The sequence below is a fragment of the Leopardus geoffroyi genome, chromosome D1 (genome assembly GCF_018350155.1).
Source record: "Leopardus geoffroyi isolate Oge1 chromosome D1, O.geoffroyi_Oge1_pat1.0, whole genome shotgun sequence".
Lineage (NCBI taxonomy): Eukaryota > Metazoa > Chordata > Mammalia > Carnivora > Felidae > Leopardus > Leopardus geoffroyi.
The window spans coordinates 61,628,663-61,644,795 of NC_059329.1; the positions used below are offsets into that span (position 1 = coordinate 61,628,663).

At 40.5% G+C, this 16,133-nt stretch overlaps 2 protein-coding genes across 2 annotated transcripts; both read right to left on the reverse strand.

Moving 5' to 3' along the window:
• Nucleotides 1-405: 405 nt before the first annotated feature.
• Nucleotides 406-1,332, reverse strand: LOC123602484 (olfactory receptor 52Z1-like). Its single transcript, XM_045486970.1, has one exon. The coding sequence runs from the start codon at nt 1,324-1,326 to the stop codon at nt 406-408; it is 921 nt and encodes a 306-aa protein (XP_045342926.1). The 5' UTR covers nt 1,327-1,332.
• A 9,228-nt stretch (nt 1,333-10,560) lies between these two features.
• Nucleotides 10,561-11,511, reverse strand: LOC123600438 (olfactory receptor 52A1-like). The gene has a single exon (XM_045482492.1). The coding sequence runs from the start codon at nt 11,509-11,511 to the stop codon at nt 10,561-10,563; it is 951 nt and encodes a 316-aa protein (XP_045338448.1).
• Between the last annotated feature and the right edge of the window lie 4,622 nt (nt 11,512-16,133).

The window sequence follows — 16,133 nt, forward strand, 5'->3', positions numbered from 1 at the left end:
GACACGGTTCTTGCTTTAACGATCACTTAGTGCTTTTTCATCTTCTACTTCTTCTTCTTCTTTTTAATTGTACCTGGAAGAGTAGGTCAGTTTTCTCTAAGCCCCTCCAGGGCTCTCCGTTTCTAGGAGAATCTAGGAAAATCCATTGGAAACTTTGGCATTTATTATCCTTCTGGGTTTATTGAGAGTTACTTGTGGATTCTCTTTATTCCCATTGCTCATTCAGTGTGTGTGTATGTGTGTATGTGCGTGTGTGTGTGTGTGTGTGTGTGTGTGTGTGAGTGAGAGAGAGAGCGAGAGAGAGAGAGAGAAGTGGGGTGGGGGGGTTTATTCAGAAATAGCCAGCATTTCGCATTATTCTTCATTTTAACAATGCGTGTTGATGGGGGAGCAAAGCAAAATTACTCAGTCTTGAATCTGTTTGGTCTTCACCCCATAAATGATGGGGTTTAGCATAGGGGGCACTACCACATAGAGGTTGGCTACCAGGATGTGGATGTGCTGAGGGACGGTTTTACCCCCAAAACGATGGGCAAAAAAGGAAAAGAATGCTGGGGCATAGAACATAAGTATGACACAGATGTGGGAACCACATGTGTTGAGGGCCTTGAATCTAGCAGACCAGGAAGGTATCTGAAACACTTTGCAAAGGATCATCACATAGGATATAATGATGAACACAATGTCTAGTCCTGTAGACAGCAGGGCCACAGTGAGGCCATAAATGATGTTGACACTGATATTGTCACATGCCAATCTGGCAATGCCCATGTGCTCACAGTAAGAATGGGGAATGATGTTTCTCCCACAATATGTAAGTCGGTGTACCAGGAAGATGAATGGAAAGCATATGATAAAGCTCCTGACCACAGCTGCGATGCCAATTTTCCCAGTGGCTGAGGAGGTTAAGATTGTGGTATATCTCAGTGGGTGACAGATGGCCACATAGCGGTCAAATGCCATGGCCAGGAGAATAGCAGATTCTACCGCAAAGAAGAAATGGATGAAGAACATCTGAGATACACAACTACCAAAGGATATATCCATGGAATGGAACCAGAAGATGGCCAGCATCTTGGGGGCTGTGGCTGTGGAGAGCAGGACATCTGATAAGGCCAGCATGGAAAGGAAGACATACATAGGCTCATGGAGATGGCGCTCAGTTACAATCAGGAAGATCAAGAAGATGTTGCCTATGACAGCCAAAATGTACATAGAACAGATAGGGATGGAGATCCAGGTATGAGAATCTTCCAGTCCTGGGATTCCAGTCAGGACATACCACATATCCTGGGGATGGGTGTGATTGTAAGAGAAAGGGGCCATCTGGGGCAGTACATTCCAGACCTAGTATCTGGATTAAAGACCACAGGGCTGACTGAGGATTGAGGAGCAGCACCACTTTTGGTTGAATGACGTCGGATTAGATTGTTTGGCAATATTTTCTTCTCTGTGAAAAGATAGTGAGACGTATTAATGCGCCTAATATTGCACTCTGACTCCTTCCATGGAAAATTAAGTCATATCTTGGGGAAAAAATGCTTCACATTAATAAGTGCTTCAAATGTGCCATAGCACTTTATAAATATCACCTTATTAAATGTTCACAATAGCCTGTTGAAAAGACCTTTACAACGATCCTCAACATGGATACTGTTGTTATTCCAACAGATGCAAAAATATTCCACAGACTTTCAGCTTCTTGTCCCAGGTCCCGTTGGATTCAGGGTCAGACAGCATAGATTTGAAAGCTCGGATCGCAGCCACCACCCAATACTCCCTATAAAAATAAAACTAGACACAAAAACATGTCATCAAAATGATCATTGCTTGTATCCCTGAAGTATTATACTGCTTAAGGAAGCGGGAGGGAATTCATTTTGCCAAAATAGGTTTCGGGCAATACAGTACATATGCACTTTTCAACATTGATTGGCCGCTGGAATCATGCTAAGGGTCATGATAGGCACTAAAGATCCACAGGTGACTTCACCGATTCTTGTCAGCTAATCAACATATTTCTTAAAATTATACGATGAATATTAAAAAAACCTAAAGAAGGGCAGCCTGGGTGGCGCAGTCGGTTGGGCGTCCGACTTCAGCCAGGTCACGATCTCGCGGTCCGTGAGTTCGAGCCCCGCGTCGGGCTCTGGGCTGATGGCTCAGAGCCTGGAGCCTGTTTCCGATTCTGTGTCTCCCTCTCTCTCTGCCCCTCCCCCGTTCATGCTCTGTCTCTCTCTGTCCCAAAAATAAATAAACGTTGAAAAAAAAATTTAAAAAAAAAAAACCTAAAGAATATGCAGCCTCAAAGTGAGTTGGACTCTTAAATGGATGGATATGCCTGACAAGTTGTGAAGGAAAAATACACTGTCCCATTTGCGTCCCTGCTTGAAAATTAGACAGTATATTATTTTAAAATACCGCCAAGCAGGAAGTAACAGGGTTTCACATTAGCAAGTGGGGTCCCCAGGCCTTCAATAAAAGGGAGGGAGGGTAATCTACTGGTTGCTACTTATCTGTATTTGCAACAGAATGGATAAAAGCAAGGGATGTGTTGGGTGAAATGCCAGCGAGGAGATAGCCCATTTGAGTGGGATGTGAGTGTGAGGAAGCGTATTCCTGTAAACACATAGCTATGAGGGAGGGTATAGATATGGATACAAAGCAAGTGGATGACAAGTGGCTTCCATCCTCCTCCTGTCCCCATTCTCAAATCAAAGGGGGCTGAATGTATTTGCTGAAGAGGAACATGGGCTTAAGAGATGTCTGCCTTTTTGCCTCTTGATTGCATTGGAGTCAGTATCATTGTGCAGCATAGTTTTACCACCTTTACTTTCAGTTTTTATTAGGTGTTCAGTATTCTAGTACTTCATATTATATGATTGAAATGTTTGGAATCCATTTCTTTCTTTTTCTTTTTTTTTAACTGAAGTATAGTTGAAACAAATGTACCATTAGTCAAGTGTACCACACTGTGATTCCACAAGTCTATATGTTATAGTATGTTATATACTTGCCATGAGTGTGGTTCCCATATGTCACCATGCAATGCTATTACAGTCCCACTGACTAGATTCCCCATGCTTGGCTTTTATTCCTGTGACTGCAAGCTCTATCTCTCTCTCCCTTCACCCATGTTGCCCGTCCTCCAACCTGCAGCCCCTTTGGCAAGCATTAGTTTCTTCTCTATATTCATTTGGACGCCATTATTTGAGTTAAAATTTAGAGGACATAATACGCAAAGGGTCACCCCATTAGGACTTTCATTAAGTTGGTATATGATACTTTCAAAATACTGTAATACAATGTTGAGATGCTTAAGACTATCGATCTACTTTAGTTACAGACATCAACTGTGTAACCATTTAACATAGAGCTAAAATTAATTGCTGGAAATTCATTTTCCATGGGATTATGGTGTTTCGGAGACAGAAAGAGAAGATTAATCTGTAAGTGAAGTGCAGTTATGGGGAGGGGATGTTTAGCGAGTGGGGCTTCATCAGGACATCCGAGATGGAGGGAGGAGAGTCTAAATGATGGAGGAAACAGAAAGAGAGGTAGAAGAGACATAAGACAAATTTAACAGATTTCCTTCTAACTTTCCCAGTGATCTTTTGGGACATGAGTGAGTGATCTGTTTTCTTGTATTCCTTTTTGTTGTGATATAGCATTATCACCTACAGCTCCCCAACTTACACCTCTGGGGCTCACGGAAGCATTTTTTATAATATTACTAATGGCAGATTCTGACTGGATCATGAATATATGCATAGAGGCAGTGTGTGGTTAATAGGGATTGTGTACATCTGGGGACCATAGAATTGTATTTAAGTGCTGGTTTCATCCTATTCTCACTGTATTACCACCAAAAACTACTTAATGGGAAGCATAGTTTCCAGTTGTAAAACACCTAAAAGGAAACATCAATTACAACTGTGGGTCAATTCTGAAGTTAGTATTTTAGGGTGGTTGCGACATAAGTCAGATACATTTTTATCTCAGCAACAGATGAAATTTGTGCACTTGCAAAATTACCATCATTAAGATCAAAATAATTATTACATTGAACAAGTTCAAATTTTGGGACTTCAAGCTTTGGATCTGATGGACAGAGATTGAGCTAATTTAGAGTATCCATAAAGGCCTAGACTTACTTTCGTATGCTAGACACAAATGTGAATTGGTAATTTTCACCCCCAATCTGTCATTTCAGTCTTATAAGGTGCAGGAGGTACAGCATGGTGAACTTGGCTTAGAAATGGAGTTTTAGGAGCGCTTGGGTGGCTCAGTCGGTTAAGCGTCCGATTTCAGTTCAGGTCATGATCTCATGGTCTGTCAGTTGGAGCCCTGCATCAGACTCTGTGCTGACAGCTCAGGCTCAGAGCCTGGAGCCGGCTTTGGATTCTGTATCTCCCTCTCTCTCTGCCCCTCCCCTGCTCTCAGTCTGTCTGTCTCTCAAATATAAATAAACATTAACAAAAAGAAATGGGGTTCTATTCTAGCCTCATGTTCAGTGTAACATCTTTGTTATATAGGGAAGGGAGCTGAAATCTCGGAGTTTCAGTTTTTCAATATGGGTTTGGCCCGCACCTGATGTATAGTGAAGAATCAGTAAATTTTAGGGGGAAATGCGGCCATGTATTTACATACATACACATATATGCGTTGTCTTTAATCACTAGACTTGTTGAGCTACGAAGTCTTGCTTTTACTACTAGAACTGGAATCCAAATTCATTGCATCTATGCACAGCATTCAGGCCCACATTTCAAAGAAAAAGAACCATTGACCAAAATGGAAACCAATTGCGTCTAAAGGAAAAACACCCATTTGTGCCCTTTGCAGATGGCCCATTTATTAAAAGAGCACAAAGAGATACTACAATTGCCCATGAGTCCCATTACAGCCACATCCAATGCCTCATAGGTCAATGCTGAGAGAAATACAAGATGATTAGGTACTAGGAAGACGGAGCAGCCTCTGGAGTTCCCTAAGATTTTCTTTCTTTCTTTCTTTCTTTTTCCTGTGTTTCCAGGTGTCTTTTTCTACATGTCTTTGCTGAGCAAAACTCAGCTTACTTACCTATACTTTCTTGGATCCTGAAGGTATTTAACTGGTTGAGAGGGAAAAATAAAAGCAAGATGATGTTCAGAAGACAAACAGCAAAGGTGCAGCTATTTATACCTCCTCTAGGCATCTCTCAGGCCCTAGACCTTCAGTCCCCAGAGGACTGAACTTTACACACTGGTGGAAGGAGATGGCCCAGAGTCGGCTCCTGGGAGAAACATGCCCACTGTCTCTCCCTCTACAGCATGTGTAGGGTTTCCTTGGTCCAGCACTCTGGGACATCCAAGTTAGCACACACTTGCATTGAGTGCCCAGATCTCCTTTGCGTGGCAGAGATTCTTGCTAGTGCAATACTGTCTTGTTCCCATGGAGGCATCTGCAAATGTAGACTGTGAATGCCACATGTGGAAGGATTGTACACTTTTTAGAGGGCACCTAAGACTAGATTCTGTCACCTTACTTACCTTGAAACTTTAAGGCTCTTTGGCTTTCTCTCTCTTCCATTGGTCACATGGTAGAATTCACATCAGAAGGGTCCAGAAATGCCATTAGCTACCATAGAGAGTTTTATTTGGATTTTGATGTGGATTTTTATTTTCTCAGCCTGAGCTGCTCTTCTTCTCTTCTTTCTCCCTTTCCTCCTCCTCCTCCTCTTCCTCCTTCTTCTTTCAGAGACAAAGAGAGTGGACGAGGGACATAGGAAGAGGGAGCGAAAGAATCCCGATTCAGTGCTCAGTGCTCAGCGTGGAGCCTGACATGAGTCTTGATCTTACAACCTGGGACCATGACCTGATCAGGAGTCGAAGGCTTACCTGACTGAGCCACCCAGGTGCCTCTCTTCTCCTTTTCCTTTTTCGTTTTAAACTTTCTCTGTCCTGGTAACTTTTCTCTAAATGCATTGGGATTGTCTGGGGGGTTGGGCTAAAGTTCTAATTATAATCATAATCTTAATTTCACATTTCTTTTATTGTTTGATTTTCCTTTGTAAAAAAAAATTGGAGAATCCTTTCATATATGTAGTAAACCTTTTTTGTCTTTTCAGTATCTATCACGGACCCTCACACGAATTTTGTCTCTCTTGGTTATTATTCTTTCTCCATTCCATTACAATAGGTTCGCTTCTGCACACTGTGGAAGGTCATCTGAGAAGCTGACTGCAATCATGCCCTTCTCTATCTCTCTGTGTGTGCTGCTGCTATCTTCTGTGGTGGAGCCCGATCCTCCTCCCCTTGAACCTGGGATGACAGTTCTTGTGACCACATAATGTAGCAGGAATGATGGTGATGTTCTCGGGTGTCTGAGCCAATGTGATATGAAGTCTGGCAACTTCTACCTTGTTTTTTATTCAAAGCCAGGCACCCATATTAGGAATAGAACTCCACTGAAATCATACCAATAATATGAAGGAGCTATCCCCATGGAGAGAGGGTGACTATGGAAATGGGCCCAAAGGCACCAGGCATGGGAATGAAGTCCGTGGACTTTTCAACTCAGCTGAAGCTGAATTCTTAGTTGAATGGTGCCTATTGAGGTACCACAGCCCACTCCTTATGGAAACAGAACCATATGGTCAAGCCTTACCTGGATTGTTGTCCCACAGAATTGTGAGAAACAGTAAGTCATTGTTTGGAGACACTAAGTTTGGGGATGGTTTTCACGGAATAGATAACAATTATAACATAGCAAACATTTTGAAATGATTTCATAAATTCTTTTTGGTCCTGACTTCAATTTGTTAAATTTAACTTTTTTTTAAGTTTATTTATTTTTGAGAGAGAGCAAGCATGAATGGGGGAGGGCCAGAGAAAGAGGGAGAGAGGGAGAGAATCCCAAGAAGACTCTGCTATCAGCATGGAACCTGATGTGGGGCTTGAACCCACTAATCGCAAGATCACGATCTGATATGAAATCAAGAGTCGGCAGCTTAACCAACTGAGCCACCCAGGCACCCCAACTTTAAAAGATTCCTATATCATATGATCTATCTCTTGTCTATTTCTCTACTTTCTTTATTTTCTTATTTTATTCCCATGTCTACTAATTATTCATAGAGAGAATGACTTCAGATCGAAGCAATATAATGTAGTTTCTCTAGGACACACCGGTGTGTGAGTGTGTCTGTGTGTGTTGTGTGGGTGTTCATGCAGGGAAGACAGAGCATTTATCACCAGAAACATTTTTATTTTCATTTTTATTTTATTTGTATTTTTATTTTCTATTTTCGACAGAAGCTCTTTGCTGGAAATGCTTCCTGTTTTCCAGGAATATTGATAACAGTTGTATACAGGAGAGTGAGGGGGTTCTTTCAGAATAAGGTGGTTACTAGTTTTTTGTCAGTTTTAACTGACAACCATTTCTGTCATGGTTTTTCCTCCCACAAAATCAACACTTGCTCAAGAGTGTTTTCCATGCACTTTCCATGCACTTTCCTATTTCCATGCACTTTCAACTACTCCTATTAATTCCCCATTTGAGGAATGTCTGACTCAAAAGGCCTCACCCTGTTGTCACTACTTTCCATCACAGGGTGGACTCTCTTTTCTGGCATTTGTGTGGGGGTTTGTGGTATGTCCAGTGTTTTCGCTAACAGTAGGCTACTGTCCCCCAACCCTCCCTCCCTAGACAGTCTTTTGGGTGTGGCTTGGGGGCTGGCTCAGAAAGTAGGAGATTGTTTTTTCCCTATCTGTGAAAATATGGGTTGGCTCTTCTGCTCCTTATCGATTAAGGGAGGGCAAGGAACGTGTAAACATACTGAGATACAAGTGTCTACTGTTATCGTCAGGATCCCAGTAGCTTTCCTCAACATTTCACAGGGATTTTATGCTACCTTCTAGATCCTGTGTTACTGTGGAAATCGGCAAGGCCATTCTGGTTTCCAATCCTATAGGTATCAGCTCTTTGTTTACTAACTTATTCGTTTCCCTTTTGAAGCTACTAGTGTGTCCTTTTGACTACTCCCATTTTATATAAAAACTAAATGATTGCGTGTCTGATTTGTAAACAATTGAGCCAATATTGATGCATTACTATTAACCAAAGCCCATAGTTTACATCAAGATTCACCTTCTCTGTTACAGTTCTGTGGTTCTGATAAGCACAGATCTATCCAAAAATAGAACTTCCCTATGGAACTCTTCCTGAGTCTAAATGGCATAAAACAAAGAAGCAATTACCATTAATTCATTTGAAAAATTGTTTTAGCATTTCCAGTCCCCCAAAATAACCTCTGTTATGGTTTTTCTGACACCTTTAGACATGTCTTGCTAACAGATGCACAAAATTAATCCAGATAAAGCACAGATGCTCAGAGACACGGTTCAAAATTCTGGGGGGTTGATGTTGTGATGTTGAGTGTGGGTCCCCAGGAAGGCTGGCCTCCTCTCGCTCCCTCTGTAATGGCTCAATGCAAAACACACACTGAACGCTTGTTTTGCTTTTTTTGTAAAAGTGAAAATACTCTTCAGAGTTCTTTCAAGTAGTGACAACAGGTACTGAGGTAGGTCTTTCCGAAGAGCTAAGGGGCATAACATGAACTCTCAAAAAGTGGGGGATACCTGTACATAATGTCACTTACCCACCATCACAGTATCATACAGATCACTTTCACTACTCTACAATTCCCTGTGTTCCACCCATTCAACTCTCCCTCTCTCTTCCTACTCTCCTGGCTACACTAATCTTTATGCTATTTCTAATTTCTATAGTTTTGCCTTTTCCAGAATGTCATATAGTTGGAATCATATACAGATGTAACCTTCTCTGGATGGCTTCTTTCACTCAAAACTGTGCATTAAAGTCTCTTCCATGTCTTTTCATACCATGATAGCTCTCTTCTTTTTAAATTGTTTTAATGTTTATTTGCTTTAGAGACAGAGAGAGACAGATGTTAGCAGGGGCGGGGCAGAGAGAGAGAGGGAGACATGGAATTCGAAGCAGGCTCCAGGCACCAAGGTGTAGCGCTGAGCCCGGCATAGGGCTCGAACCCGCAAATGGCAAGATCATGACCTAGGCCGAAGTCAGATGCTCAGCCCACTGAGCCTCTCGGGCACCCCTAGCTCTCTCTTTTTTTAATCAAACACTCACATTACATTTTAAAGAGGTGCCACGGTCTGTTTTTCCCTTCTTCTTAGTTGCCTCCAATTTTTGGCAATTAAAAATAAACCTGCTATAAACATTTATGTGCATGTCTTTGTGTGGACATAAGTTTTTAACCCATTTGGTACCATATCTAGGAGTGCAAGGCCAACCACATGGTAAGACTATGTTTCGTTCGGTGAGAAATGCAAAACTCTCTTCCAGCGTGGCTGTACTATTTTGTATTTTCACCAGCAATGAACGAGAGTCCCTAGTATTCTATATCCTCACCAGCATTTGGTTTTGTCAGTATTTCAGGTTTTACCCATTCTGATAGGTGTGTATGCTATCCCATTGTTTTACTTTGCAATTCCTTAATGACAAATGATATTGAGCATCTTAAAACATGCTTAATGCTATTTTTTATGTCTTTTTGGGGTGAAATATGTTTTCATATTTTTGCCTGCTTTTTAAGCGACTTGTTTATTTCCTTATTGTTGAGATTTAAAAGTTCTTTGTATACTTTGGACACAAGTCCTTTGTTAAACATGTATTTTGCAAATACTTTCTGCCAGTCTGTAGCCATAGGCTTTTCATTTTCTTAACTTACTATGAAATTGTATTCTTTTTTCCCAGGGTACACGGTGGATACTCCCAATTTGGATTTGTGTCCTTTAGTTTTTGGAATAGTTGAATAATTTTCTAACATGTTCCTGGTCTACTACAGTCCACCTAAAGTTTTATCTTCCCTGACTTTCTAGAACTCCTGTTTAGTGACATGTTGGTGTTCTTGGATTGACCCTAGATAGTTTTTAATCACAGCCCCCATAGTTAACATGTGTCCTTTTGTTCTGGTTTCTTATATCTATCTTCTGGGAGTTTCATTGTTTTTTTCCTTCTATTTCTCATATTGTTGTTTAATTTACAAATTACCCTTTTGTAAACATGTTTGTTTTTTGTTTGTTTTAGTACAATATGCTTAAAATACACCTCCTCAAAAAAAAAAAACCTTTTGGTGACTAAAAAGCCACATGAACACCTTATTTCTTTGAGTACCTGCACGTTCTAAAGCAGAGTTTGGCTGCATTTAATTTCAGTGATAGATGCATATTTATGAATTCTTCTGGAGAAGAATCCATAGAGAAGAAATTCAACCAGGAAATAAAAAATAAAAGAGGAAAGGTAACAATATATTTTCACTATTTTGATCTTTATGTTTATTCCTCTTATTAGGCGGTAGCATCCCAAAACCGACCGAATAATAGTTGTCATGGGGTATAATGATATGAAAACCATAAAATGCAGACAAATTAAGCAAAACAAATATACAAAACTGAAGAATTGCAGACAGTGTGGATTTTTAAATGTTATATTTAATTTTGAGAGATTGCTACTAAGGCGGAAGGTTGAAGGAGTTAATCACAGTGAATTTGAGGAAGAGAACATCTTTACCACATGAATGCGGATCTGCTTGCTCTTGGCACCGTAGACAAGTGGATTGAGAAACGGGGGGACCAGCAAGTAGAGGCTAGAAAAGAGGATGTGGATATAAGGGGGAACATGAGCACCAAACCTATGTGTGAAGAAGGAGAAGAAGGCAAGGAGGTAGAACGGGAGGAAGACACACATGTGAGCGATGCACGTATTGAATGCTTTCCACCGAGCCTCCTTCTTGGGCAAACGAAAAACAGTGGAAAAGATCTGTGCATAAGACAAAGTGATGAATGTGAGGTCGAACCCTGCAACTGTAAATGCCACAAACAAGCCATAGATTTTGTTGACCCGTACATTTTCTGCAGCCATTTTCACAATGGCCATATGCTCACAGTAGCAGTGGGAGATGATGGTTGTATGGTAAAACTGAAACCGGAACTTTATCAGTATTAGGCACGGGGCTACTAGGAAAGCGGCCCTGAGTGTTACCACTGCGCCTATCTGGGTGACTAGGCGGTGCGTGACGATGGCAGCATGTCTTAGTGGATAACAGATGGCCACATAACGGTCCACAGCCATGGCCAGGAGGATGCCTGACTCTATGCCCTGAAATGTGTGGATGAGCCACATTTGAAGCAAACAGGAATCAAAATAAATGTCTGGCACACGAAACCAGAAAATTCCAAGCATCTTGGGCATAATGGTGGTAGCAAGCGCAATATCTGTGACTCCCAGCATGCCTACGAAAATGTACATGGGCTCATGGAGGCTGCGCTCTGACCTGATGATGATCAGAAGCAAGGAATTTCCAATCATAGCAAGGAGATACATGACACAGAATGGAATCCCAATCCAGCACTGCACAGTCTCTAGGCCTGGGATCCCTATCAGCATCAACACAGAAGGCATGAAGACTGTGATGTTGGAAATGGACATAATGTCTTTGGGCTTCCAGAAGCAAATGAAAGAAGCTTCTCAGTCAGTGGTACTCTTCTCCTCTACTCTTGTTTGTATAAAGTCATCATAGTGGGTCTCTGATTTTGTCAGAACTCTAAGATCATATCATCCTTCTTACTTATATTATTGAAGGAAAAAAATCCTCAGATACCCATTATTCTTTTCAGGAAGACATCCACGAGTAGTGTAGCACAATGAGAAGTTATGTAGAAGGCAACTTAATTGCATTACAACCAGCCAGATCACGTGGGTAACAGAGTAACTGCTGATCTCTCTGTTATGTTCCTCTGCACCTGGGGTTGCAATAATTATACCTGTTAAACTTGCTTGGATATGGCATTTCAAGCAGAGTTTGATGAATCTCCATATTCCACATTCCAACTACCTGATAATATTCTGTTATTTCCATTGTGTCTAGGTCTGGAACTGACACTTTGGATCAACAAATCTGACTCTGACAAGTACACTAGTAGATAAATCTCCATAAGTTTTATATTTTAAGGTATTTTTTTAATAGAGACAGAGATCACAGGAGGGGCAAAGAGGAGGGAAAGTGAGAGTAACTCAAACAGACTCCATACCATCAGCACACAGCCTGACATGAGGCTTGAATCCACCAACCCCAAGATCTTGACCTGACATGAAGTCAAGAATGGCATGCTCAACTGAGACACACAGGAGCCTCTTTTTCTGTTTATTTCTTGATTTTTTTTAAGTGAAAAAACTCCCTATGAAACAGAAAACAGAAACTGGTGACACCCATGAGCACAATATATTCATCTATCTATATCATTTGTATCTACGTAAGACTGGATGTCTCTCTTTTCTTTGTTTTTTTCTTATCCAATAACAATTTCATTTTTTAAATGTGAATCCACGTTAGTTAACATATAGTGTAAGAAGGGTTTCGGGCGTAGAATTTAGTGATTCGTCGCTTAAATATAATACCCAGAACTCATCCCAACAAGTGCACTACTTAATGTCCATCACCCATTTAACCCATCCCCCCCCACCACCCTTCCAGTAACCCTCAGAGTGTTCTTTATTCTCTCATGATTTGTCCCCCTCTGTTTTTATCTTATATTTCCTTCCCTTCCCCAGAAGTCCGTTCAAAAGAAAGTAAAGGAAGCACTTTGAAAAGATCATCTAACCCCCATGCACTTTTGGTGAGTCTGGGTGAAAATTTCATGCCATTTTTACATGTAGTAAAACTCTATTTTATTTTGCCCACATACTAACAATTGAATTCCTGAAAATTAGTGGTGTGCTTAAAATCGCTGACATTTTGGAATACCCATTTCTGAATACCTAGATGGAAGGAATCTCTAGAAAACATGGGGACTCAGAGGCAACAATGTATAGAGGCAAGAGGACTCAATCTTGCTGTGTGGGAAAATGGGTCCATGGGTAATTCATGGACTAGAGGCTAGGTTCTGGGGCTTAAACTGCTCACAGCTGCCAGTAACATGAGATTTGGCCAATGTAAGCTCATTAATTCTTAATGAAATATATATCACTTGAACATTTGAATTTTTCATGAGCTCATGCATTAGAAAAGAGTCAAAAATAAAGGGGTGAAAGGACACGTTTCCCAACAGGAGTCCAATATGGAAGTAGGAACGGAAGACAGGGAGCAGACTTGGGATACCAGAAATGATGGAGGAGAGGGCTCAACTAACAAACATTTAATCACCTCGATTCACTGATGACTGACTTTTCTGAAAACTAGGCTCTTAGTCTAGTTCAGATACATTTGTATCTGAAAAGATCATTGCTTTTTAAAAATCACATATCTTAAATTAGAAAGCCTCAAGCTACATTAGAAAGTTTCTATTTGGTGAAAACAGGATTCAGTTGTTTCATTCTTTCCTAGTTGGTCCAACATTGTTGCTTACTGTCAGCAAGCCCATGATCATTTAATCATATACTTATTGTCACCAAAAATGCCAGTAATGCAGGAAGAGCTGTGGTCTATGTGGCTAAACCTCAGTGAAGGAACCCACTCAGCAGGGGCCATTCTAGAAGCAAGTCTGTATCAGCTGATGTATATTTAGAATACACTAGTCAACTATTTCCTTGATTTTCCAAAGCTTTGCTCCCCAATGCTTAATCCTAGAGATTCCTCGATCATGGATTCTTTCCTTCACTTCTTCTTTCTAGAGTTAATCAGAATTAGAAGAGAAATGCTTTAGTAGAATTCACATTGTCTGGCATATTTAAGAGAAAGAAGCGGATGTAGGAGCATTTCCTGACAGGTACAGATGGTGGGAAGGCAGGTGGGAGAGGACCTAAGTGAGTACAGAGCAGGGGGGCTGGAGTGGTTATCACTGGAAAAGCTGGTAGTGACACATTATTGGGTGAAATTGAGGAAAGGGACTTCATGCTCTGTTATTGGGGGCCAGCTGTGTTTTTACAAGACTCCTGAAAACCATGGTCTGTCTTCGTAACACCATCACTCATCACTCATCACTCACCTGTCATTCACTCTTTTTCCTCCTGAGACTCTCATCTCCTTCACTTGTGCTTATGCTGGCAGCATCTCTTTCTTCTCTCTGCACCCTCTAGAACGGCCCGCTGTAAATATCATGAACTCTTATCCGTTTGCTGCTCGGCCATCTGCCAAACTGTGCACATCTCGGGAATAGACTTTCCTCTCTTCGTTTGTCCCTGCAAAACAGACTTGCACCCTCTTTTGTAAATTGTGTCTGAGCTCATGTTGGTGGGATCACCCTCCAGCAAAACTCACAGGAAGGTCTATATTTGCTAGACACAGCATAACTTTATTAAGCTTGAATTGGCAGGTATAACGTTCCCCAGTGTACATGGAGAAGGAGGAGGTCTGAATATGAGATTTCCCAGCCACTAACCCAAGCCCCCAGGGACCCAGCAGCTCATAATGAAGCCCTCTTTTGTCCATCCACATCTAATGTCCCTGAAGCCATTTCTGCAACTTGCAGAATCCCCTTGGTCTCTTCATTCCTTTTTCCCCACAGTGGAGATGTAGAGAAATTAATATATGCAAATTTTTTTTGACATTCCTTACAAAATAAAAAGATTTTTGTAAAAATTAAGTAATTAAATTTACTTTTGTCAGTTTCTTTCTGCTGTCCTCATTTGGAAAAAGATCGAAAGGACACTTAAATGTACTTAAATGTAGGTTCCTGTGCCAATGAGTTACGTATAAATAAGTATTCTGTGACCCTTCTTCCACTGAGACACTTCTGGAGACAAAATCTGTATCCACAATGGATCTCTATCACACATTTGACACTCATTCTCTTGTAGTATCATTCTTTAGATCTTTATTTATTGAAGCTTTGTAAATTCAGTAGTATTCTCAAAATGAGCACTTATGACAGACATTTCCACCTTCCCCTGATTAGTAGACTTTCATCACAGAAAACTACACATCTGATTATTATTGTCAATTATATATGATTCATAATTATATATAATTTCATCGAAATGTTTGTGGAAATACGCTTTGCCGTTTTTTATATAAATACTTACAAAATAGTCTTTAAATGTTTCTTTGCCCACGATAACCCAAACTTTATTTGCATAAATGTTTGCTGAACTCTGATTAGATTATTAAAATTACTTCCAATGTTTTTTTTTTTACTTTTATTTCAAAGAAATTGTTATTAAAGAACCACACGTCTATCGGTTATCCAAGCAAATCCTATATGATAAATACTGACATTTCTTTTTTTTTTATATGAAATTTATTGTCAAATTGGTTTCCATGCAACACCCAATTCATCCCAACAGGTGCCCTCCTCAATGCCCATCACCCACCCTCCTCTCCCTCCTACCTCCCATCAACCCTCAGTTTATTCTGTTTTTAAGAGTCTCTTATGGTTTGTCTCCCTCCCTCTCTAACTTGTCTTTTCCTTGCCCTCCCCCGTGGTCTTCTGTTAAGTTTCTCAGGATCCACATAAGAGTGAAAACATATGGTGTCTGTCTTTCTCTGTATGACTTATTTCACTTAGCATAACACTCTCCAGTTCTATCCATGTTGCTACAAAAGGCCACATTCCATTCTTTCTCATTGCCAAGTAGTATTCCATTGTGCATATAAACCACAATTTCTTTATCCATTCATCAGTTGATGGATATTTAGGCTCAATCCATAATACATACTGTCATTTAAAACAGCCTCAAAAGATGCTTCAAGATAGCCTCTAGATTTACAAAGTGATCAAATTCAGTATTCATTGATAAGGCCCAGTCCATAAAACAAGCCAGAGTATCTACATCCATGTGACATGCAGTCTAATAAATTCTTATGTATACATTGATTTAAGTGTCATAAATAAAAGTATGGACACCTGCACATATGGGAATATTTTCCATGCTCTTTTTAAAAATGATCCATGAGATCAGGTTTTCAGGAACAGCCCACAAGCCTTAAGTTCTCAAGTCATTAATTTGGACAGAACACGTTATGTGTTCATTAACACAATAACCTTGAGCGATTTAAAAGCATAATGTTTTAAATCCACTGAGAACATACACTGCTGTATGTCAAATAGATACACACATTCACACACATGTGCATTTGGAGTGAAAACTGGCCAGTGACATATGATAGCTTTCAG

Bases quoted from the DNA above. Each gene is read 5' to 3' on its own strand.
- LOC123602484 (XM_045486970.1), bottom strand. From the start codon at position 1,326: ATGGCCCCTTTCTCTTACAATCACACCCATCCCCAGGATATGTGGTAT.
- LOC123600438 (XM_045482492.1), bottom strand. From the start codon at position 11,511: ATGTCCATTTCCAACATCACAGTCTTCATGCCTTCTGTGTTGATGCTG.